General features: G+C 38.7%; 1 protein-coding gene across 1 annotated transcript in view; it reads right to left on the reverse strand.

The window, feature by feature from the left end:
• inpp5jb (inositol polyphosphate-5-phosphatase Jb) overlaps positions 1–21,385 on the reverse strand; it is a 37,619-nt gene extending 16,234 nt beyond the window's left edge. The window contains exons 1-5 of the mRNA XM_084113630.1: positions 20,942–21,385; positions 16,120–16,646; positions 6,517–6,624; positions 4,321–4,429; positions 1,926–2,042 (exon numbers count right to left, since the gene is read on the reverse strand). Coding sequence (XP_083969756.1) covers positions 1,926–2,042; positions 4,321–4,429; positions 6,517–6,624; positions 16,120–16,640 — 855 coding nt within the window. The 5' untranslated portion in view covers positions 16,641–16,646; positions 20,942–21,385. The remainder of the gene's footprint in view (positions 1–1,925; positions 2,043–4,320; positions 4,430–6,516; positions 6,625–16,119; positions 16,647–20,941) is intronic.
• Between the last annotated feature and the right edge of the window lie 5,594 nt (positions 21,386–26,979).

Below are 26,979 nucleotides of genomic sequence, written 5' to 3' on the forward strand. Positions count from 1 at the left end.
AGTCAGATTTAGAAAAAAATCCATTACAATGTGCACAATTTTATAATGTGCAAATATAGAAACCTGTTCCACTCAAATCTGAGGCAGTCGACAGTATATCATCTGTTACATATCTCATAATATATATTTATCATTATATACACTCACCTAAAGGATTATTAGGAACACCTGTTCAATTTCTCATTAATGCAATTATCTAATCAACCAATCACATGGCAGTTGCTTCAATGCATTTAGGGGTGTGGTCCTGGTCAAGACAATCTCCTGAACTCCAAACTGAATGTCAGAATGGGAAAGAAAGGTGATTTAAGCAATTTTGAGCGTGGCATGGTTGTTGGTGCCAGACGGGCCGGTCTGAGTATTTCACAATCTGCTCAGTTACTGGGATTTTTACGCACAACCATTTCTAGGGTTTACAAAGAATGGTGTGAAAAGGGAAAAACATCCAGTATGCGGCAGTCCTGTGGGCGAAAATGCCTTGTTGATGCTAGAGGTCAGAGGAGAATGGGCCGACTGATTCAAGCTGATAGAAGAGCAACTTTGACTGAAATAACCACTCGTTACAACCGAGGTATGCAGCAAAGCATTTGTGAAGCCACAACACGCACAACCTTGAGGCGGATAGGCTACAACAGCTGAAGACCCCACCGGGTACCACTCATCTCCACTACAAATAGGAAAAAGAGGCTATAATTTGCACGAGCTCACCAAAATTGGACAGTTGAAGACTGGAAAAATGTTGCCTGGTCTGATGAGTCTCGATTTCTGTTGAGGCATTCAGATGGTAGAGTCAGAATTTGGCGTAAACAGAATGAGAACATGGATCCATCATGCCTTGTTACCACTGTGCAGGCTGGTGGTGGTGGTGTAATGGTGTGGGGGATGTTTTCTTGACACACTTTAGGCCCCTTAGTGCCAATTGGGCATCATTTAAATGCCACGGCCTACCTGAGCATTGTTTCTGACCATGTCCATCCCTTTATGACCACCATGTACCCATCCTCTGATGGCTACTTCCAGCAGGATAATGCACCATGTCACAAAGCTCGAATCATTTCAAATTGGTTTCTTGAACATGACAATGAGTTCACTGTACTAAAATGGCCCCCACAGTCACCAGATCTCAACCCAATAGAGCATCTTTGGGATGTGGTGGAACGGGAGCTTCGTGCCCTGGATGTGCATCCCACAAATCTCCATCAACTGCAAGATGCTATCCTATCAATATGGGCCAACATTTCTAAAGAATGCTTTCAGCACCTTGTTGAATCAATGCCACGTAGAATTAAGGCAGTTCTGAAGGCGAAAGGGGGTCAAACACAGTATTAGTATGGTGTTCCTAATAATCCTTTAGGTGAGTGTATATATATATATACATCATATTATCAACTGATTTAAGTCAGTTGCCTTATAGTCGCTAGGAAACAAGCAACAAACACACTCCCAGTTTCCTTATCAATACAGAACACTTATTAAACTCTTATTAAAATTATTCATCAATGATTTAAAAGGAAAATATTCCTTTCCAATTAAAGACTACCAAATAAATCTGCTTATAGAAGTTTATGCTCAATGAATTCAGATGAATGTGACTTTGAATGTGAATTCACTTTATGACTTATTAATACCCAGGGGGAAAAACTGGCTTCATGCACTTTGTTCTCCGGTTCGACACTGTTATTCTTGCTGTGAGAGGTGAGTTTATCATTATGATGGCATCATTTTATATTCATTAGGTGTTCAGCACATTATTAATATTTCAGCAGCACACTGCATGTGATATTTGACAGAACCCTGTTAACAGTCTCCCGTAACCTTTCATATCTGCAAATGAGGTTTAATAAACTGTTCCACTCCTCATTGGAGAGATATTCTGCAGAACCGTGACTCTCGAACGGGAGAACGTGAGATTTTAGATGACGTACCCAGATTCCCCCGAGCCCGGTGCGAGTGGTCTGGGTCTGGATGCCTCTCAGGAAAGGAAGGTGGAAGTACTTGGAAAAGACCAGCAGAAGCATTCCCTGCATCCTCTGAGACGTGACCTACACACACACACACACACATTCACAGTTCCTGCAGCATTGGCTTTAAACAGAGAAAACACACAACCTGAGTAATACATAATCGCTTGCTCTCTAATTTTTAGAGGACTTTTGACAGGATGCGTATGGAATGGGACATAACCATACTGATGTTTTCAGTGTTATTGGTAAATGAAACTAGTAGGATTTGTTTTCATTAATTCATTCAGAAAAATGCAGGGTTGTTTTCATGTTTGGGTCAAAATATGGACTTACTCAGCCGTTGATTTAAATGTTTTAATTACATTACAAAAAACAATGGTTGGGGTTGTCCATATTTGACCCAAACATGGGTTGAAACAACTCAGCATTTTTTCAGAATGTTGAAATAAAACTGAAATGAAATATACTAGATGAAAAACTTTAACTTAAAAAACTTAAATGAAAATTAAAAATGTTGGATTTTAATTAATCAACTTTAATTAATCAACTAACATTTGTTTTTCTTGCAGGAACAACATTCATATGTTTTTAATGTTTCCAAACTCTTTGGGGAAAACTTGTGACTGACTGTATGTGTCTATGTGTATAAACACAGAAAGGGGAAATGAAACTAGACTAGTAGTCTGTTAGAATCTTGTGATTAACAAATGAAGTAATCACAAGATCAGAGTTTGCTTTACCTAGTAACAGAGGGGTTTGCATATGAAGAACCAATCAAATAGTGGGGAAATTATGTAATGCAGCCTGACATTTATGTCATACCTCTATACTATAAAAACTGTGGTATATGTGTTTTTCAGTGGGATTCTCAATGGAATTTGTCTGAGATCCTCCGGCCTTGCTTCTTGGGAGAGATTCCCTGAGAACTGCTCGGAAAGATCTCCTGGCCGTGATTAAAGCATTTAAAGGACATTTGCAGGTCTGTTTGTTGATTTATTCCTGCAGTGCGCAGGAAGCTAGTTTAGGAAGTAAGTTTAGGAAGTAAGTTAGTTTAGGGGAACAAGTTGGAGACACCCCAGATAGTTAGGTTTAGGGAAAAATCTACCCGAGTGGGGACGTCGATTTGGAGACGAAACCCAGGTAGTTAGGTTAGGAAAAAATCCACTACACTGAATAAGTATTTTAAAAAAATTAAATAATAAAACAAATTATTAAAGCTAAAAAGAAATATTAAAAAACGTATAAAATGGCAAAAGTATGGCCAGTATGGTTGGTAAGTATGGTTAAGCTTGTTTCCGCCACAGAGTAAAAAATAAAAAGGTAATTGCGACTTTTTATCTCATAATTCTGACTTGTTTCCTCGCAACTGCGAGTTTATTTCTGAGAAAAGAAGTCAGAATCGGGAAATAAAACGTCGCAACTACCTATTAAATTGTTTTATTCCATGGCATAAACAAGCTTCTATACAAAAGCACATAACACTATTACTAAAACTAAAATGGAAATGAAGACTGTAAAGATGCATTAAAGAAAAAAATATATTAATAAATATGCCATACTGTATCAGGGTTATTATTGCTAACTAAAACCAAAAAAACATTTAGTTACTGTAAATGTTACCTGAAATAAAATAAATATAAAAAAAACTTACATTTATTTTATTTCCTCTAATTGCCAAGGAAGGAACAATTTGTTTAGTTTAACTTGTAGTACTAAAATAACTAAGCCTAAATAAACTCAAACTAAAACAAATTCAGAACACACAACAAAAATGCTAAACCTTTAGATTAAAGTAAAAAAAAAAACATATATAAATCAAATCTCATTCAAAATATTAACTAAACTATTAACTATACTACACTAAATGATACTAAAACGCCTCCAATGCAGTGAGCTCCACTGGCCCGTCCGTTAACAGTGTGATTAATTAAGCAGAAGTGGCATTTTTAACATCGCTCAGAGATATTCAGAATATAATACTAGCCTTCTGCTAACCCTGCAGTACTGTACATCTCAATTAGAAACACTATACACTGTAGTCAACAATAAAGATGTCTAGTATGCCACATTGTCTTTATGTGAGTTTATTTTTCCACATTGAAAATAATGGCACATAAAATGAGGGCGGAGTCTAACTGATTGAAAATAGAAACATGAGCCACATGACAGACACAAAGACCAGCACAGAGATTTTCAACCTCAGCCACTCACTCAGTGTTACGTAATGTGACCCCTGAGGCTCGAATGACAACTGTGTGTGTGTGTGTGTGTGTGTGTGTGTGTGTGTGTGTGTGTGTGTGTGTGTGTGTGTGTGTGTGTGTGTGTGCGTGTACTGTTAAGAAGGAACATTACTGACCAGTACATATCCAAAGGGGCTGAGAGCGTCCATGCAGACCTCGCTCCACTGGTCAGTGAAAAGAACATCTTTAAGTCGTTTGTTGATCATTGAGTTCACTTCCTGTAAGCTGAGAGAAAAAGCGTGGAAAAAACACAGGAGAGAAGTAAATGGCGGTCAGTAGAGCTTAAAGGCATACTTCACCGATTAGCATTAAAGGAGAACTCCAGTCAATTTAAAAAAAATTGTAAATGTGGAGTGCTGTCAATACAGAGAACAACGACAAAAATCGGTGTACATCCTGTTTTCGGTCGAAGTCCACAGTAATCGACTGTCGAGTTCATGCGCGTGATCTAAACCTATGCGCGTGAACTCGACAATCGACTACTGTGAACTTCGACCGAAAACAGGATGTAAATACAGGTATGAGCGCTGGCTGAAATAACATCATTTTTATTCATATCTTTCACATCTACTGCAGTCAGATTCACCCGTGTTCACTCTGAAGGAATCACTCACATTGGCTGTGCATTTGTAATGACACATCAAGGATGTTAAGAGGCTAAAAGCAGGTTTAAAACTTGCCCCATTGAAGTCAACAGGGTGCAAATTTTAAAAAGAGGATAACACGGTGTAGGCAACACCGATTTTTGTCGTTGTTCTCTGTATTGACAGCACTCCAAATTTACAAAAAAATGAGCTCAATGTAAAAATTGACCTGAGTTCTCCTTTAGGCTTTGTATCAGTAGAAACCCGGTAGTATTTTGGAGTGACCGTGCTTCCCTCCCTCATGTCCCCGAGACCAGAGATTTCTGTATTGTGTGTCTGGAAAAAAACCTCAGATGACGCAAATATCGTCATTTAGCATCAGAGGCTTTTCTGTCCAGAGGCGAGAGACTCCAGCCAGTAGGAGGAGCTCGTCCCGCATGTGTACAACCCGCCCATAGGGGGATCTCACGACAAAACGCCGTCTTTTCAGTTTCGAGTCAACTAGTAGCCTAGTTGCATCATTTCTTCCGACACTGCCCTCTGTAACCGGTGGGCGTGGCTTGGGAGTGTCCTCGTAGGGCAGCGAAGCAAGTGCATTCTGGGAGTTGTTGTCTTTCATCCACATGAGCCAAAAATACATTTTCTGGCTTTTCTCAGTCTAGAAGGCACCAACTTCTAAAATAATGTCTCATTTCTACTACATAAATGACCCAATTTAAATACACATTCATCTTTCCAGCGGTGAAATATCCCTTTAAATCAAAGACTGAAAAATACCAGAGAGGTAGAAGAAGAGACCTTATGGCAGGAGGAAGATTATATCTGTACTGTCATGTACAAGATTATGATAGTCATGTTATAGCATTATATCATAATTATTTGATCAGTTCTGATGAACACTTGTTTAATTATTTTCATATCTTCACGTATGCTCCAGTGTACGGATCAGAGGTCCTACTGATCTGATTAAAGGGATAATACACACAAAAATTAAAAAGTTGTTCCAAACCTGTACGAGTTTCTTTCGAAAACATATTTTTAATGAAATTAATACCTTTATTCAGCAAGGATGCATTGAATTGATCAAAAGTGACATTAAAGACATTTATAATGTTAATGAAAATTATATAAAAAAATCGTAAATTGTTATAATATTTAACAATAATAATATGTAATAATAATTTATAATACATAATATAAATAATATTATTGTTAATATACATAATAATAATAAGTAATATAATATGTAATAATATAACTATTTGCACTATTTGTTTTTACTGTATTTTCGATCAAATAAACAGAGTCTTGGTAAGACTTCTTTCAATCAGTGATTGTTGTTTTACATAAAATATTAAAATGTGAAATTGTTAATTAAGGCCATCTTTAGCCATTTGAACAACCCTGTAATATTCATCCAAAATATTTTGTAACAGGGTTGAATGGTTACAAAAGGACACGAGTTGAAGAAGAAATGTTATGGGTTATTTATCTATTGAAATTATAAATGTCTATCATTTACAATTTTGGTTATTTGCTGACTACTAATATGTAGGGCAGTCATACGAAAATATAATTTCTTGAAAGTTCAACAGTAACCGTTGTAAATAAAATAAAATAGAATAAAAAATCTGGCCATTTTCTGAACATGTGTCAGTAGGAACAGATTTACTGTGATTACTTTTCATATCGAGCAGCTTCCATATAGAAAAGCAGTGTGAATCTCACCCTATAATGTACATGTCTGTGTTCCCATCGCCAACATGCAAGCCCAGTAAAGCGGTGATGTCCTCAGGAGGCATGGCTGAGCCCACGTTCCAGGTGATAATGTGCACCCTGATGGCAGAAAGACACATTAGAGACCGGCAGGAGAACGGCGTGTTCACAGTCGACAGTCCCGCTGTTATAGGCAGAGATCAGCGTGCGACTGCATTACGAGTTGAATCATGTGAGCGTCACTGAATAGTCCTTCATGTCTATTGCGATCTCAAAATTCCGGCCGGTTGATAATACCTAGAATATCAAAATCGACTGCTGGCGGAAGATCCTTTTCCTATTTAGCACCAAAACTTTGGAACAGTCTTCCTACCATTGTCCGGGAAGCAGACACACTCTGTCAGTTCAAAGCTAGGCTAAAAACACATCTCTTTAAACCTAGCATTCACATAACACATTATAGACTTCTATAATTCAATGTTAGGCTGCATAAATTAGGTCAGCCGGAACCAGGAACACTTCCCATAAATCCTGATGTACTCGTTACATCATAAGAAGAATGGCGTTTACACTAATATTAGTCTCTCTGTTTATCCGAGGTTTACCGCAGTCCGCCGGATCCGGGCCGTATCCAGATCTGATGAAGGACCTGCGCCTGAACATGACGACAACGCAGTCCTGAAGTGTCACTAGTCTCTCCCGTAATAATCGTATTATCAGTGTGCATGTAAACGTAGGCACTGTCTGACTGTCTGACTGTATAAGAGTGAGTGTTTCCATATCTTTAGTTGGGACATTGACATAATGAAGCTGTGATGGTTTGACACTGACAGGTTTCGGGTTTGGCTTATAATTCACCAAAACAGACCTTGAAGACATGTTTGTGTCATATTACTAAATAAACAAGTGAAAGAAATGAAAAGGGAGTAAGAGCATCATCAGGATAATTACACATGCTTGCGATGTAGACAGCTTTGTTGATTATGACGGGAGCAGCCTAGTTTTGTCGTGTCACATCACATCACTCCATTGCAGTTACAGTTTTTTCCAACTGCTTACACACGTTTTCAAAACTATGTCTCCTTTTTTCAAAACTCTACACACAATTCCCCAAACTGCACACACAAAATACAAAATGCCTCACATCTCCTTCAAAATGTAACACTGCATTCAAAATGCCATAAACACATGTCAGAATGAAGCATTTGCATCAAATGGCAAACACTTCTTTCATAATAGTACATTTTTGGATATACCATGTAAACACGGTTGTTCTAAATCTAAAGTTCTTTGGTCTTTCATAGGCTTATATCTACATTTCAATACAGTGTTCTACAGTGAAAGCAATCTGATGTAACTAGTACACTGTAAACACCAATGCAATGTAGAAACAGAAAATATTTACAGTTTTTCTCAATTGTTTACACACAAATACTGGTACTTGAGACACAGTGACCACAACATGTAACTCATTCACCAGCCGCCTGAACCAATTCTGCTAAACTACAAGCACAATTCCTGCTTTACACTCAAATTGCAGTTCTAAAACACACCTTTTTCAAAACACTACACACAATTCTCTGCTTTTGGCACAATTTTCATGCAGAAAATCTCTTGTTTTCACAAGGAACACACTGCCATTCAAATATGCACACTGACTCATCACATGGGCAAACACCCGTCACACAGTTTTACAATTAGCAATCAGAGCTTTAGCATAAAAGCGCAACAGGTGAGCTCTTCAATGGAGCAATGGATGCCAACATTGGATTTTTTATTGTATTTTACTGTAACTGTATACAGTCAATTCTTCTGTTGTTTTGTATGTAGACCACTGTATGTACAACTTTGTGTTGGTTGGGATGTACACTGTGTACATTGTTTTTGTGGGAAAAATTAAATATATTTGTTACCGTGTATTTGTGTGTTCTGAGTATGAAAGCAATATTCTCAAATATTTTACAACACACTTATGTATGTATGTACTGTCTGTAGTAAGTGTAATGCTGAACAAAAAAAGGCCTAAGTCATTATGATGAATGGAGAAGTGTTTTGCAATCATCATAGTGTTTTACATTGAGCACATCAGTGTTCAACTGGTTCTTATAAATGTCTATTCATATGATGGTTTGTGTGTGTCATCTGAAAACAAAATACCATTTTGAGAAGAAATAACATTGTTTTGAATGTAAAGTTTAATTTTGAAGGAGAATTGAGGGGTTTTGCCCATTGTGTGTGTGTTTTTGGATTTGTGTGTAGAGTTCTGAGAATATGAGGCATGCTTTCAGAAAATGTGTGTAAACAATCGAGAAAAACTGTATTAGGCCTAACATTATTGTTTACAGTAGCATACAACAAAACCATAAACATATGTACTGTAAACCAAAAGTATATTCTTTAGAATATAGTAAAGAACACAATTTTGTGTGTGTGTGTGTGTGTGTGTGTGTGTGTGTGTGTGTGTGTGTGTGTGTGTGTGGTCCCGGGGGGTCCCAGGAATCCATTGTTCAAAACAGATCATCTGACCATTGACCTATTTAGGCCTGTAGTATAGGCCTAAATAGGTCAAAGGTCAGATGATCTGTTAAAGCAGTGATTGGTTAGTGATCAGTTAAGCAATTAGTGTTTGCACATGTGAGGAGTGTGTGTGTGACCTGGGGCATGTTCAAGTTCAAAACGGTGCGCAACGTTTTGCTACGGTTTCCGGGTTGAACGTCATGTTTCCTGGAAACGGCGTGCACCGGTGTGCAACGGGGTTTGAGATACAGTGAGGAAAATAAGTATTTGAACACCCTGCTATTTTGCAAGTTCTCCCACTTGGAAATCATGGAGGGGTCTGAAATTGTCATCGTAGGTGCATGTCCACTGTGAGAGACATAATCTAAAAAAAAAAATCCAGAAATCACAATATATGATTTTTTAACTATTTCTTTGTATGATACAGCTGCAAATAAGTATTTGAACACCTGTCTATCAGCTAGAATTCTGACCCTCAAAGACCTGTTAGTCTGCCTTTAAAATGTCCACCTCCACTCCATTTATTATCCTAAATTAGATGCACCTGTTTGAGGTCGTTAGCTGCATAAAGACACCTGTCCACCCCATACAATCAGTAAGAATCCAACTACTAACATGGCCAAGACCAAAGAGCTGTCCAAAGACACTAGAGACAAAATTGTACACCTCCACAAGGCTGGAAAGGGCTACGGGGAAATTGCCAAGCAGCTTGGTGAAAAAATGTCCACTGTTGGAGCAATCATTAGAAAATGGAAGAAGCTAAACATGACTGTCAATCTCCCTCGGACTGGGGCTCCATGCAAGATCTCACCTAGTGGGGTCTCAATGATCCTAAGAAAGGTGAGAAATCAGCCCAGAACTACACGGGAGGAGCTGGTCAATGACCTGAAAAGAGCTGGGACCACCGTTTCCAAGGTTACTGTTGGTAATACACTAAGACGTCATGGTTTGAAATCATGCATGGCACGGAAGGTTCCCCTGCTTAAACTAGCACGTCAAGGCCCGTCTTAAGTTTGCCAATGACCATTTGGATGATCCAGAGGAGTCATGGGAGAAAGTCATGTGGTCAGATGAGACCAAAACAGAACTTTTTGGTCATAATTCCACTAACCGTGTTTGGAGTAAGAAGAATGATGAGTACCATCCCAAGAACACCATCCCTACTGTGAAGCATGCGGGTGGTAGCATCATGCTTTGGGGGTGTTTTTCTGCACATGGGACAGGGCGACTGCACTGTATTAAGGAGAGGATGACCGGGGCCATGTATTGCGAGATTTTGGGGAACAACCTCCTTCCCTCAGTTAGAGCATTGAAGATGGGTCGAGGCTGGGTCTTCCAACATGACAATGACCCGAAGCACACAGCCAGGATAACCAAGGAGTGGCTCTGTAAGAAGCATATCAAGGTTCTGGCGTGGCCTAGTCTCCAGACCTAAACCCAATAGAGAATCTTTGGAGGGAGCTCAAACTCCGTGTTTCTCAGCGACAGCCCAGAAACCTGACTGATCTAGAGAAGATCTGTGTGGAGGAGTGGGCCAAAATCCCTCCTGCAGTGTGTGCAAACCTGGTGAAAAACTACAGGAAACGTTTGACCTCTGTAATTGCAAACAAAGGCTACTGTACCAAATATTAACATTGATTTTCTCAGGTGTTCAAATACTTATTTGCAGCTGTATCATACAAATAAATAGTTAAAAAATCATACATTGTGATTTCTGGATTTTTTTTTTAGATTATGTCTCTCACAGTGGACATGCACCTACGATGACAATTTCAGACCCCTCCATGATTTCTAAGCGGGAGAACTTGTAAAATAGCAGGGTGTTCAAATACTTATTTTCCTCACTGTACGTTTTCTCTTGTTTGGTGGGTGTGTCAGAACTGCAGTCCAATCAGCAACAACATGTATATAAAGCACGTGGTATTAAAGTGAACTCGCACAATGGGTTCAAGGAAAGTATTAAATTTACAAATGTGTTCGATGCAGCTCGGTATACGCAACAACTGAGGATATTAGAAGACATGTTTGTCGAAAGTTTTATTGTAAAAAATATAGGATATCAACATAATGATGTAGTTGTTTATTTTAGCTTCATTGCAAGTGTATTGGTATAGAAATAAACAATGGTAGTTAAGTGCTTTTCCTAAAAATGAGAAAGAAAATACAGGGTATTAAAACAGTATGAACTACAAATAAAGTCAGTATGTGAGGCTAAATAGATGTGTTTTAGTCTGAATTAGGTAAGATGTTTGCTTCCATTTCAGTTTCAGCAATCCCTTCACTCGATTGGGATGTTCTCTTTTGTTCTGGGCGGCAAGTGCAGTTACTGTAACATCGGGCATATTTTGTAGTATTAAACACATATTTATACCGACTTCATCAGGCTCCGAAAATTCTTCACAAAGAACACAAAGAATAGCCTTCTCAGCTGCCATAGTTGCAACTCTTGCGTCATCAGAACAGTGTGTTCAACGCACCACCGTTTCTGTTTAAAAAACGTTGTGCAACGTTTTGTCGGGGCTGAACGCAGCCCTGGTGAATAAGTGTAGCATTTTGATTGGTTGTGTTTGGAAAAGGAAAGCAAGTCACTTCCTGTTAGATTTTTGTGTTTTAGGTAGAGAATTGTGTGTAGTGTTTTGAAAAAAGTGTTTAATGCAATTGAAAACTGAGTCAAAGGCTGAGAAATAGCTTATGGTTTTGGAGATTTGGCATGTAGTTTTGCACTTTGAGTTAGAGGTTTCAAAAATCGTGTAACATGAAAAGATTTTGTGTGTAAGCAGTTGGAAAAAACTGTAAACATGCTAATAAATCATCTCATTTAAGATCCAAACAATGAATATATAAATATTTAATATATATTTTTCTCAATAATTCCACCAGCATCCCTTCCAGCTTTATCAGAGAATCCTCTTATATTCTTATCTAAGTTTAATATCACGTTGAAGATTTACGTCCATAACGTCCTTTAATCTATTTATATGCTTGAATATCTCAAAAGGTTTATCAGTGTGTGTGTGTGCGTGTGTGTGTGTGTGTGTGTGTGTGTGTGTGTTTATGTGCGTGTGTGGTGTGTTTGTGTGTGTATGTGAGAGTGTGTGTGCGTGTATGTGCGCATGCGTGTGTGTGTGAGTGAGTGAGTGTATATGTTCTTAAAATCCTTCTCTGATCTTTGACCTCACTAAGCTCAGAGAAAATGATGTGCACTGTTACTGAATGAGCTCATTATAACCACTGGCGCTGAGCTCGCGACATACTTCCGTTTCCAGATAATCCGACTCGCTAGTTCCAGTCATGTATGTTTTCCATGTGCTGCAGTCTCCTTGTTTTCCAGGAGACGGGAGAAGAGAACATCACTGTGTACAGAATAATAATTCAACCCAAGCAGATCTGATCAAGCAGGAGATGTAAACACAAGGTCAACACAGATCGGCCAGCAGCTCCAATCACAGAAGGGTGAAGGAGGCTATGAGGAGTGACGTGCTTTAAACCACATTCATGAACCGTAATAAGATCAGATTATATATATATTAAGCACTATTTAGCATCATTTTTCATTGAGAGTTATTTTATTGTATGTAAATGACTTTCAGAATGATTTTACGCAGCTGATGAACAATAAAAACATTGACAGCCAGAATCCGTTCTGTTTTAAAGCGGCAGCTACAAAACTGCATTATGAGCTCAGAATAAACGATATCGTCCGCTGGTGTGAACGCTAATATAGCTATCATTGTTATAGTTGTCTTTAGTTATCTCTCTTGGTGTGCACGGGCCTTAAGAGCACCAACACACACACACACTCACGCACACACACACACACACACTCACACACGCACACACGTCTGGTTCACTATCTTTGTGGGGACTCTCCATAGACTTAATGGTTTTTATACTGTACAAACTGTATATTCTGTCCCCTTACACTAACTCTACCCCTAAACCTACCCATCACACAAAACTTTCTGCATTTTTACATTTTCAAAAAAAAATAATTTAGTATGTTTATTAACCCATTTCCCTCATGGGGATCCGCTGGCTGGTCCCCACAATGGAGGTGATCTCAGGTTTTACTATCCTTGTGGAGACATTTGGTTCCCACAATGTAATATAAACCAAACGCACACACACACACACTCACACACACACACACACTCACACACACACACACACTCACACACACACACAGTACACAAGCAAATCATGTTTATAAGTCCCTTCTGTAATTCAGGTTAGTGGGGAAATGCACTGTTAAAATGTTTGGTGTCAAAAATATTTTATTTATTTATTTTTTAGGAAATTAACACTTTTATTCTGCAAGGACATAGTAAAAGTAACAGTTAAGAATTTTGTATTAGGCCTACTAAAAAAAAAAAAATCAAATCAAATCAATGCTGTTATTTTGAACTTTCTGTTTATCAAAGAATCCTGAAAGGAATGTATCATTTCTAATATATAACCATTTTCAACATTAAAGGAACACTCCACCGTTTTTTGAAATAGGGCTTAATCACCTTCTTTCCTACATTTAGATAGGTGGGCAAATGCATTTTTGTTTCAGTGCATGCATTGTTTTAGTTTGACAGGGTCATCGCTAGCTTAGCTTAGCATAATGAATGAAATCCTTTGTTGCCAGCTAGCATGTCCTGAGTAAAAGTGATATAAAAAAAAACAAAAAAACACCTAATTACTTCTTGTGGCCTGTGTATTCACAACAAGTACAAATAGCGATGCATATTAACACTAGGCGATTTCCTAGGCAGATACTGACTTATATATTAAGGACTATATTAGGGGGAAGCACAGGCGAAGCACTGCTACTTGGACGTGATATCTCTGCGCCCAAGTAGCAGTGCTTCGCCTGTGCTTCCCCCTAATATAGTCCCAAGTCAATATCTGCCTAGGAAATCGCCTAGTGTTAATCTGCATTGCTATTTGTACTCGTTGTGAATACGCAGGCCACAAGAAGTAATTAGGTGGGGTTTTTTTTTTTTTTATATTACTTTTACTCAGGCCATGCTAGCTGGCAACAAAGGATTCCATTCATTATGCTAAGCTAAGCTAGCGCCGACCCTGTCAAACTAAAACAATGCATGCACTGAGACAAAAATGCATTTGCCCACCTATCTAAATGTAAGAAAAAAGGTGAATAAGCCCTATTTAAAAAAACGGTGGAGTGTTCCTTTAATAATAATCAGGAAAAAAAAAATTTGAGCAGCAAATCAGCACATTAGAATGATTTCTCATGGATCATGAATATAATGGCTGCTGAAATAAATAAAATAAAAATATTATTTTATTATTTCAGATGCCTTTTTAAAAGACTACAATTGAAAACTGTATTTATTACAATTTAAATTAAATTATAAAATTCAACCCGCCAAAGTGGCTAGTAGGAGTGACTGTGTTCCTGTCACGTTTTGATTTTGATTTGATTTGATCAAATCAAATCATTTGTTTTTCTGTTTATGTCTTAGGGGTTGTTTACACAACACCATTTTCAACTAAAAACTTTTATGCGTTTTGGCCGTTCGTTTACACGACTATGGCGTTTTGGGTCCCTGAAAACACAAACTTTTGAAACCGGTCTCCATGTAAACCACAAAAACGTGAATCTCTGAAGACGATGACGTCATGCACATGCGTATTACGTGTTCGGTCTATAGTGTTTCATCGCCATCTACTGGCCTGGCAGCAGAATACAGCGTTTTTAGTCGTTTTTGCTGATCCGTGTGAATGGGGATCATTTTGACCATGGTGGCGTCTGTATGTGGAAAACTCAAAGGGAAAACTTCTCAGTCCGTTGTTGTGTAAACACAGTTTCAAGATTAGTTTTCTAGATTGTTAATTAGTTCTGTCATCCTCCGTTCCCTGTCTGTTTGTCACTATGCTTACTGATTGATATCGTATTCTGTGCAGGGGCCGGTTGCATCAACCGCTTAGACTAGTCTTACAAGTTAGTCATCAAATTTTTTTCATTAAGACTGTACATAACTTCAGTTACATGAAAACAAACATCGGCCAAATTTGATACAGAAAAGTAATACTAACCATCCCTTGACAAACTGCTAGTGGGTCATACTAGATCTTAAGACACCGTCTTAACATAATGTTTATGCAACTTGACCCAGGTGTGTCTAGTTAATTAGCTCATTTGTTTGCTCAGTGTATTTAAGCCGTGTGTTTGGTTCTGTTTAGCTGTCTGTAATTGTTGCCTTTAAGAGGTTGTTAAAACGTTCTTTGTTAAAATAAACTAAAAACTGCTTGTGTTTAGATCCTGCATTCAACTCGATTTGCAACCTATCGAGACAGTTACTCGCCACTGCTAAAATCCTCCCGCATTTAACGGTGTTAATGTCACGCCACGATTACAACACATTTTAAATGTTTATTTTAACAATGAATTGGAGTAGAAACAATTATTTAATTAAAGAGTTGATATAAAAACTGCCTTATGTGCAATTTAATTGTTTATATACAACTGTTTTTATTTGAGTGTTGATTATTAAATTAATTGATTATTAAATAAAATGTATTTTCGGTTTTGGTTAAAAAAAAATATATATTTTGGAGCATCACAAAAAAAAAAAAAAAAAACTATCAGGGTGAGCTATATTGTTGAAATCAGGGTTTGAAATTAACTTTTTCACACAGTCACCAATGGCTACTACATTTTTAAGTTACCAGCCATTCAGAACTTCTTAGCCCAAAAAATTTTAATAAAAAATAAACCAGATTAACTATGTCACAGGTTTTATATATATATATATATATTCTGTTAACCAAATGCTTTCGAATCTTCGCTATTGCTTCAATGCAAATGAACAAGCACGCCGTTATTTGTTGCGCAGTGACGTGTGTGTTCCGATATGTAAGCCCGATATGCGCAAACATGCTGTATTTAATATATCATGATGACTCACGAGTTGAGTATTTGCGCTAAATCTGCGCAGATTTGGTTTACACGAACTTCCCCAGCAAAGTGAGTAAACATAATAAGTAACACGCCAAATTGGCTCGTGATTTGACAGCGTTACCCGCCACGGTTGATTTTTCCCTGCGTTTGGCGAGTGTTAATTTCAAACCCTGGTTGAATGGTACCTGAAATCCTCCACGACCTGCGACTGAGTGTCTGCGGTGCCCGCGACAGAGAGGGCCCTCTGAGTGTGAAAGACGGGACCTGTGGCTGGAGGTTTGAATGATGGGGTCTGAGGAAGAGAGGCGGCCCTCATTGCAATGTGGCTCCGAGCCGTCGCAGCGTGTCCTGAAATCTTCTGTCCAGCCAGACTCGGAGGACCATGACTGACATTAGCAGCGCTGAGTTGAGATTGAGCTTCTGACGGGTTACCGGAGTTGTCGGGGCCAGTGGGTTCAGCGTGACTGGTCGTCTGCAACGGTTTAGGAGATTGTGGAGGTTTGTGCTCTGATACGTCGATCGATCCCTCCACTCGCGGGGTCCTCTGGGGCCGTCTGGGCCGGGCTGGAGCCGCTGCTGGAGCCGCTGCTGGTGTAGAAGTGGCAGGAGAAGATGTGGAGGACGTTTCTTCCGGTCCTTTTGCTTGTGCAGATGATGCCAGATCATTAGGTTTACACTGGCTTTGAATTTGCTGCTCTGGTTCCATTGTTATCTGGCAAAGAAAAGCACAATGGTGAATCAATCAGCATGTGCATTATTTCAACAGCTACCTTTACTTTTTAATTTTGCCTAGTCCCGGACTGAAATGCATGTTTGAGCTGTTCAAACTGAAAGAAACTTGCACTGATATATCTTAAAATATGTCAGTGCCATTGTTTTGTATCAAGATTCACACCAGTAATGTTTTTTTCTATGGCACGTTCATAAAAGCGACTTAAATGCCCTAATTGAACTAATAAATCCTAATCCTGGATTAATCTAAGCCCTGTCTGTGAAATAAGGCCTAAAAGCATTAAAAACAAAAGTGGCATGTCAAAATAAAGGCTGCTCATATTATATGAGTGCATTTGTTTTCAGTTTGGACATATTACACTATTCCCATTCATTTCCAAATGCAAAATGTGTCTGAATGGTTTAAATAAAAACTTAAGGAAAAGTACATACATTTAAAAAGAGTACTTTATACTATGCTTTAAAAGAATACATTTAATTGCAAACTGAATGTAATGTTTATAGACACTTAATTGCAATTAAATTAAAATTTATTAATTTGCTGAATTTAGTATTTTTGACACACTTAATCTTTACAGTGAATATAAAATGTTCAAGATTTCTTCTGTTGTCTTTGAAATATGGTTAAAATGTACTGACAAGCATTTATGATCAATTAAAATGTACTTTAATGTCATTTCTGTTGAAAGATGTGTTTCATCAACAAATTTGATGAAGTTGCAATTAAGTACTGTTCATTTAAAATATATTAACTTTAAATGTAACATCGAATAACACACTACAGTTAAAATTATAATCAAGTTCTTTACATGTGCTTTAGTATGTTAGTCGACACATCAAAATAAATGTACTTCCTGCATGACAAAAAGATTATTAAAACATAATTTAAAATGTACTTAAAAAGTAAAACTATTACATTATTGTTAAGTAAGTGCACTTTTTAAAAGTGTACTTAAGTGTGTTAACAAGCATAGTCATGAAAGTGTACTCTCTTTAAGTGCACTTAAGTGTCTTTTATTTCATTAATATTATATTGTCTGCAAATACAGGTTTTGTATGAATATACTGTACTTTTAAGATTTTATGTGCACTACAAGTGCACATTTAAGGGCACTTCTTTTTCACAAAGGATTGCCTGGGCAACACAAATGTGCAAATGAGATACACACATCCTGGGATGACTAAGCCATTAAGGGTCAAAGGTCAAGGATAAGGCCACTGATCCCTTTTGTTTGGCCAGGAAAGTTACTGGATACCTAGCATAGCGACTTGCATTGTCTAGCTGTATTTTAATGGGCTTAATCCCTATAATCCTTTTGGTTAATGTTTTTCAGTTAAAAACAGAAACTCATCAAAATCACATGAGCACGGTTGGGTTGTAATAACACTGGGTTGCATAATCTTACATCTCAAAAGATTTTTAAAAGCGTCTTTAACAGAAACTCAAGCATTCAGAAGTTTGGGGTTGGCAAGATTTTTTATGTTTTTGAAAGAAGTCTCTTATTCTCACCAGCGATTTACTGTAACTGCGTCTATTCAAATATATTTTAAAATGTAATTTATTCCTGGGATCAAAGCTGAATTTTAAGCATCATTATTCCAGTCTTCAGTGTCACATGATCCTTCAGAAATCATTCTTTTGCAACATTTGCATCTTTTCATCAATTTATGCATCCCTCCAAAATAAAAGTTTAATTTCTTTCAACAAATCAAAATGATTGACCCCAACACCCCAAACTTGTAAGCACAATTGTAGAATGCTATTTTTTTTCCCAGCATTACTTTTCCAGTACAATATTCAGTATATTACACTGAAAACAGTTACCGGTAATATTTAATTGGTTGACATGATAGCTTTAGGGTAAAACAAACTACAGAAGCTCTTCCAAGGTGATGGGTTTCATCTCTAGCTCGGAGGGATTCTATTCTAGTGTGAGCTCTCTAAAATGACAGCTGACGGACTGGACAAAAAACTAGACTAGACAACAGACACAGCTGTGAACGTCCCCTGCCCACAGGAAAACACTGCTTATAGTTGGGTCATTTATTTCAAAAACTCTCCTTGCTTTGTTGCAAATACCAAAAATGATGAATTGCTGTTTCCTACAGTAGACTCTAGTTATTAATAAGGAATGTGACTGCTGTGTACTAGAAGCTGTCTTTAAAGTCGATTACACTGTCGATTACAATTTCAGTATGGAGTACCACAAGGCTCAGTACTAGGACCGTTGTACATGCTACCCTTGGGAGATATCATTAAGAAGCATGGTGTTAGATTTCACTGTTTGCTGATGATACTCAGCTCTATTTTTCTCTATTTATAAAATAGCAACATGATCAAAACTTGTATCGAAAAATGTTAAAATGTGATACACCAGGCTTTTGAGCGAACGTGTATTTGTTCATCTCTCAATCATTATTGTTATTGTATTGCATTATATGTTTTGCCCTTGTTTGATAATAAAACCAACTAAGCATTTAGATATTACCTTACTAGGACAAATTATTGGGAGATGATAGTTATATGTATTTTATGTAAGTACGCTACTAAACTGTTATAAAGATATTACTGATTTACATTACAAGCAATCAGAATTTCATCTTCCTTTTTGGCCATAGAAATATCAGCAACGGCATCAAATTGCATATCAGTTGGTGTTTTTCCTCCTCGAGTATGAGCTCCATATTCTCATTAAATCAGACTATATGAGCCATAAAAGCCTAATTTTATACAAAACCTAAAACACATTTGAAAACCTTTTTTAATGTTTTTTAAAAGCCTAAATTTAATCTGTCCATCATATAAAGCGATTGAGTCTCTTCAGAAAATTTGGACTAAACCGCTCAATTCATAAGGATTAGTTTTACGATCTCTTTATGAATGTTTTGAAGCGTCAAAGTGGTAGTTGTGTAGCTGTCAATGGAGGGACAGAAATCTCTCAGATTTCATCAAAAAGATCTTCATTTGTGTTCAGAAGATGAATGAAAGTGTTAACCCCAATGACATGATGAGGTGAGTAATTAATGAAAGAATTTACATTTTTGGATGAACTAACCCTTAAAGCCAGAATCAATGCAAAAATATTGATGCAAATATCCAACAACCGGATTTTAAATATTTAGACACAGTCCTGTGTCTTTGTATTTGCACAGTAGTCATGGTCTTCACCTCACTGTGCTCTGTGTTCGCCTGCCTGACAGGCTTTCCTTGTATTGACAAGATTGTTACAGTCAAGCTAGACGTATTTGCCTATCGGTGTGGAATAACGCAAAGCATGTGACCAGCAGAAAAGGAAGAGACAAAAATATAGACTCCACCTAGCAATGATGACCCCAAATGCAGTGAGTCATTGTGTATGTATTTGATTATGCATATACACACATACACCCACATGAAATTCTTGCAGTGAATCATTGTGTATGCATTTGAATATGTGTGTGTATGTAGATAGATAGATAGATAGATAGATAGATAGATAGATAGATAGATAGATAGGTTTGGTGAGTGTGGAGAACTGCATAATTAGAAAAGCTTGAAAAATGAGATGTTCATGGGGGAGGATGAGATTCAATACTTCATTAAAATTGAGTGAACCATTATAAAATCTAATTAAAATCATTCCAAATTAGTTCGCTAACGACATAAGGTGCACTGTTTTTATATCTGTGATTTTATAGATAGTCTAATATATAATGTAAGGTTCCAAATATTACTTTTGAGCCATGGTTATACACATAAGGTCAGAAACTGAGAAAATGCTGAAGGTCACCTTAATGTGCATTATGACCTACTTGTGTGTTTTTCCTTAGAGGATGTATGGAGAAGCTTTTGATCCATTCAGTATCTGATAGCACTAATTACATTGCAAGGCAGTTTGTGATCTTTCAACCTCTGAATAATGCCACAGATGCACATGCATTTCTCTCTTTCAAACACACACACACACACACACACTGATTAATATCCCACATGTATGCATTTATTTAAAAATAGTTTAATTATAGTAAACACAAAATAAAACCCTGACAAAAACAACATGCAAACAAAACAGTATTAGTTAAACACAACTGAAGTAATGAGAAAGAAACAGCATAGGGTTTATTCTACACGTATATAGATGTAATGGTAATAACATATGTTATAGCTTATTACGTTATATTATGTACAAGTTATTTATATATCATATTTATGCAATCACTATGCATGTTTGCACATGTGTTGTATCACATATTACAGTTTTACGCAATTATAGTGTTGGCAAAAGACTTTCTTACCCAATTTCCTCGATGAAGGCAGGCTGAAGAGAACTGATGGTATGTTGACTGGAGATCTGATGTGCACCGCTGGAAACCAGACTTACTGATAAATATATTCAAATAGCTTCGCGGACATCAAAATAGCTCATCATCATGCGACAATATCGGTTGAGCTGATGGAAGTGAAAGCACGTTCAGATCCAATGTGTCACATCAGTGCCCGTTCTTCCTGATACACTAACAGCGAAAGACCTTGAGGTTTACTGGAAGGAGAAAATGGGTCGCTAAAGGCGAGTGCATTTCATCTGCAGATGTCGCGGTGTTCTTCGACGTGAGCTCGTTTCGCGTTCAAAGAAACCCGTTCTGTCAATGACAAGACGTGAATGTTCAGTGTTGTCCTTCAGAGCTGCTGCTCGTGCTTCATGCACTTATTGCACCAGAGCTTCTGGCGTTGCTTTCGTCAGAGATTTAATCATCATCACCACGGACGAGGCGCTCTTGTCACATGGTATTCCGATAAAGCTCCGCTATAGATAAAGATTATATTTGCATTTCCTCTTGCAAGGCAATAAAAGTGTTAAACGTGTAGGTTTAGTTTGGGAATAGGCTTTGTTTCGGTGTAAATAATGAAATGCCGCATGAGAACGCTTTGTTGTTGTCATGACAATCAACGCGCATGTTTTTTTGTTTTTTTTAATCAATTAACTATGCAAATTAATGCAAGAATGAAAACCATTAGCAATTCGGTATGATAATTGTAAGTTTTAAATGGCAAATGAATATGTACAGACTTTAATGTTACATTATTAATGTAATGTTATAATGTTGCATTGACATGGTTCAAATCTTATCTGACCCTTATTAATTTGTTGCAGTAAATGAAGAGGTGTCTTATCGGTTCAGTAAGGAGTACTGCAAGGCTCAGTCAGGACTAGGACCATTGCTTTTCACCCTGTACATGCTACCCCAGTTGGGAGATATTATTAAAAAGCATGGTGTTAGTTTTCACTTTTACACTGATGATACTCAGCTCTATATTTCTTCGCGCCCTGAGGAAACATACCAATTCACAAAATTAACAGAATGCATAGTTGATATAAAAAAAATTGCATGACTAGTAATTTCCTACTACTTAATTCTGAAAAGAAAACCAGAGGTTTTAATTATTGGACCAAAAACCTCCGCACCACCACGCTATACTGTAGGCAGAGACAAGACATTTTTTTCCTATCACTCCATAGAACAGAATCCCAAAACTTTGGCTTACTTATATGATTTTGAGCAAATTGGAGGCGATATTTCTTGTGCTTTTGAGTCAGTTGTGGTGAATGTCTTGGAGTTCTGGCATTGAAAGAATGTGCCGTACTGTGCAAGCTGAAACCTCAGTGGCTGTTGCCAAGTCTTCCTGCAGGTCTTTTGCAGTCACTCGAGTGTTTTTCTGAACCTGTCATGGTTCATGGATTCATTTACTCATTCTCTTTCCCTGTGTGAGTGTGTGTCCTTGTGGGTGTGTCTGTCGATTGTGCTGATCATTAGCTCCAGCTGCGGCTCGTCAGCTCAGCTATTTAATGTCTGTGTATTCTGTCCTGTGTTGTCAGATCGTTTGGTTCTCTTGTGGTTGTGTCCTGGTCCTGTTTGTGTTCTCTGGTTTCTCGTCTTCGTTTCCTGTTTGGAGTTCTGTCCCTGGATGCCTGGTCGTTCCTGCGTTGTGTCTCTGTTACCTGCCATTTTCTCGGATTCTTACCCATTCATTCACCACTGTTGTTATTGTTCAATAAACAGTCTTTTCACTCGCTACTGAATCCACTTCAACTTCCTGACAGAACGATCCGACCACTGTCATGGATTCAGCGAGGGAAGGCGATCTGCAGGAATTCCCATCCCGCAGTAATTCACGCATGGATCGACAGGAGGAGCAGATGGTGGCTACGGGTCACACGGTACAGGCCTTGGTAGCGCAGGTGTTCAAGCTCACCAACCAACTCCGACAACTGAGAGCTCCCACTGTGCCAGCCCCACCGTCAGTTCCCCCTGCTCCTACGAACACCGGCCGTCAGCATTAGCCACGCCTACCCACACCTGAAGTCTACACGGGTGAGCCCAACTATTGCAGAGCATTTTTAACTAAATGTTCTTTATTCTTTTCTCTTGAGCCACTGGCGTTTTCCACTGAACAGTCTAAGGTGGCTTTGGTCATGACGTTACTGTCGGGGTGCGCGGCTCAATGGGGAACGGCAGTGTGGGAGAACCAACATCCGTGCTGTTCCTCGTTCCAAGCACTCTCTGAGGAGATGAGGCGGGTCTTTAATGGGTAGAGCTCGGCTTTCCCGGGAGGAGAGAGAACGGCGAAGGGCGAAAGGACTTTGCCTTTACTGTGGCGGAACTGGACACTTTCTGGGGAACTGCCCAGTAAAAGACCAAGCCCGGCAGTAGGACTGAGATCACTGTCGGGCAGACTAGCCGTGGAAGAATCCTCATCGATTACTCTCCTCCCGGTAAGACTGCAATGGGCAAACGTAGTTCATCATTGTCACGCTCTTCTGGATTCAGGAGCAGAAGGCAATTTTATGGACTACACCCTGGCACAGCACCTCCGGATTCCTATAATTCCACTCACCCACCCGATCTCTGTCAATACACTTAACGGACAAGAACCTCCTGCCATTACTTTCACCACCGCTCTGATCACCCTCGTCACGTCTGGGAATCAGTTGTCATTACTGCTCACTGAATCTCCATCAGCCTCCACAGTTCTGGGCCACCCTTCGTTGATTTAGCACAACTCCAGGATTGACTGGGGCCACTGTTCAATCTCGGCCTGGATCGATCAGTGTTATGCCTCTTGTCTTGTGTCTGCCTGTTCGTCTGTGTCTTGTTCTTTGTTACAGGATGAGCCAGTGAATCTGTCTAACGTGCCTGACGGGTTACCTCGACCTGAAGGAAGTGTTCAGTAAGTCCCGGGCTGCTTCTCTCCCTCTGCATCGTCCCTATGACTGTGCTATAGATCTACTGCCAGGTACATCTCCGCCTAAAGGCAAGTTATACTCACTTTCTGCTCCTGAGAGGGAGGCCATGGAGAAATACATTTCTGATTCTCTAGCTGCCGGGTTCATTCGTCCTTCCTCTTCTCCAGCAGGGGCGGGGTTCTTTTTTGTGGGGAAGAAGGATGGTTCTCTGCGACCGTGTATTGATTACCAAGGGCTGGACAACATCACGGTAAAGAATACCTATCCTTTGCCGTTGATGTCTTCGGCCTTCGAGCGGTTGCAGGGAGCATCCATCTTTATAAAACTGGACTTGTGCAATGCATATCATTTGGTTCACATAAGGGAGGAGGATGATTGGAAAACCACTTTTAATACCCCCAGGGGGCATTTTGAATGTCTTGTCATGCCTTTCGGTCTGTCAAACTCCCCTGCGGTTTTCCAGGCACTCGTTAATGATGTGCTGAGAGATATGGTAGATCAGTTTATATGTCTACCTGGATGACATATTGATATTTTCCTCTTCTCTCCAGGAACGTGTTCAGCATGTCAGGCGAGTGCTTCAGAGGCTCCTCGAGAATGGGCTTTTGGTCAAGGCGGAGAAATGCCCATTCCATGCACAGTCAGTTCCATTTTTGGGGTATATTATCTCCTCCGAGGGAGTGCGCATGGATCCCGACAAGGGCTGTGGTGGATTGGCCAACCCCAGATTCCCGTAAGGCCCTGCAGAGGTTTCTGGGATTCGCCAATTTTTACCGACGTCTCATTCGCAATTTCAGCCAACCAGCCGCTCCTCTGACCGCCTTGACCTCCACCAAAACGACGCTCAGGTGGTCCGGTGCAGCCGAAGCTGCATTTTCCAACCTCAAGAGCCGCTTTGTTTCAGCTCCCATTCTGATAGCCCCTGATCCTTCACGTCAGTTTGTGGTGGAGGTCGACGCATCGGAGGTGGGGGTAGGAGCGTTTCTCTCCCAGCGCTCATCCACGGATGGCAAGATGAATCCTTGCGTGTTTTTCTCTCATCGTTTATTGTCTGCCGAACGTAATTATGATACTGGTAACAGAGAGCTGCTGGCAGTCAAGTTAGTGTTGGAGGAATGGCGTCATTGGCTAGAGGGTTCAGGGGTACCTTTTATCGTCTGGACTGACCATGAGAATCTCGAATATATCAGATCAGCTAAACGACTCAACTCCAGGCAGGCTCGTTGGGCACTTTTTTTCGGTCGTTTTGAGTTTTCCCTTTCTTATAGTCGGGGTTCTAAAAACATCAAACCCAATGCCTTGTCTCATATTTTTGACCGTTCCGAACGCCTGTCCACTTGAAACATTTGTTGTGTTGAGCTATTTCAATTACTTTTGTTTGATTTGTTCATTGCAAACAGCTGAAAGTCTGTAAATTTTGCTGATAAGCCTGATTTGCAAAGGGGGGTTGAATAGTTTTTGATTACAATGGTTTATGACATATTACTGTAGTGTACTTGGTACTATATAGCTGTGGAAAGTGAGCAATTTTAATGCTAATGTGAGATGTTTGTGCATTTGTAAGAGCGGTTATGTAAGCTGAAACCGCCACTGGTTAGATACAGTGTCTTCTACAGGCAGCATTTCACACTCTGGTGCACCGTAGACTTAAGCCAGCTTTTACACTAACAGAGACACTGCTGTTCACTACAGAATATGAATGTATTAAACCCAGTAAGTTTCTCAACATTTCAGAATAAGGTTCTTTATTTTAACATTTAACTATGTATAGAAAAGGATGTAACACTCACTTTTACCAATCCAATGAACAACTGATGGACTTTACTCACAGTCACAATGTGATAGTAAAGTCAGTCACAACTGCATTTCATGCAGACTTTATGATCAGTGTGTAATGTTGAGCCATTCTTTGTACAATGATTTAAATGGATTAAATGAAATAAATGAACACAAGACATTAGCAACTACAGCTGTTGAATGTAATTACAGTCAATAGGATAAGAGGCTCTATATGATGCAAGGAAAGGGAAGGCTGTTTCGAAGCATCCTTGTATTTGAGAGACGTTCAGGCATCGTGAACCCAGAATACTCCTTTAATGACACAGGCATGGGGTCTGTTCGCCTGACACTGAACTGCTATTTAAAACACCACTACAGATGTTAGTCTAAAGAAGCATCTAGTCAAAAACAAGACTTCTCCTACAGCGTTGCACGGTTACTGTGGAAAGTTTTTGTTTCCCATTATATGACTTTACATCTTTTTATGATTTTATGATGATGACGGGTTTATGATTATGATTTGCATAATCAACTATAAATTCAGATCAGACACCAGGGGGATTTCAGTTTTTGCTTCTTCATCAACACAATTATTTCTCAAACATTTTAGGGTAGATTCCATCTGAAATCACCAACTCACAGAAATGCTACTGAAACCTCAGCCAGATTAAACCTCGCTGTAACGTTTGTAAACCAGACCATATAAAGTCGGCATGAAACTGAAATTGCGATTGTATTTTCTTCCCTGTTTGTGATGTATATCCAAGTTAAATGTCTACTTGAACAAGAAAAATGTATGTCATCAGAGATGCCATTACAGGAGGGAGAGGAAGATATTTTGAATAAAGACTAAAAATGTAAGAAAGAAGAGCACACAAATTAAAAAAAAAAAGTCAATTTGATTTCACGTGTAAAATACTCCAACACATTTTAATATTTTATAACATTTGTATATAATGTACATTTAGTGTATTATATATTTTCTAAATACGTGAAGTGTATGCATGTATGAGTATTTCTTCTGTAACTTTTCTGTATGAAAATTTTAAAGAAAACCAATAGCCTACAAACCAAAATGACAACCAACAATGAACCAAGAGAGAGGCTCTCAGCACTGCCACTAATTTCCATTAATTTCCATTAATTTCCAACAGAACATACGAAGGTCTTTGGATATAGAGGACATAGTGACAGCATTTGCTGTAGATAAGGCTCGTAAGCAGCGTTTTTAAGGTGACAATCCATTATAAATATGAAGATGTATGTAGGCTACTGTATCTTGAGAATTATATTGTATCTTGATGAAGATTT

The sequence above is a fragment of the Abramis brama genome, assembly GCF_963993115.1.
Source record: "Abramis brama genome assembly, chromosome: 5".
In the NCBI taxonomy this organism is placed as follows: Eukaryota; Metazoa; Chordata; class Actinopteri; order Cypriniformes; family Leuciscidae; genus Abramis; species Abramis brama.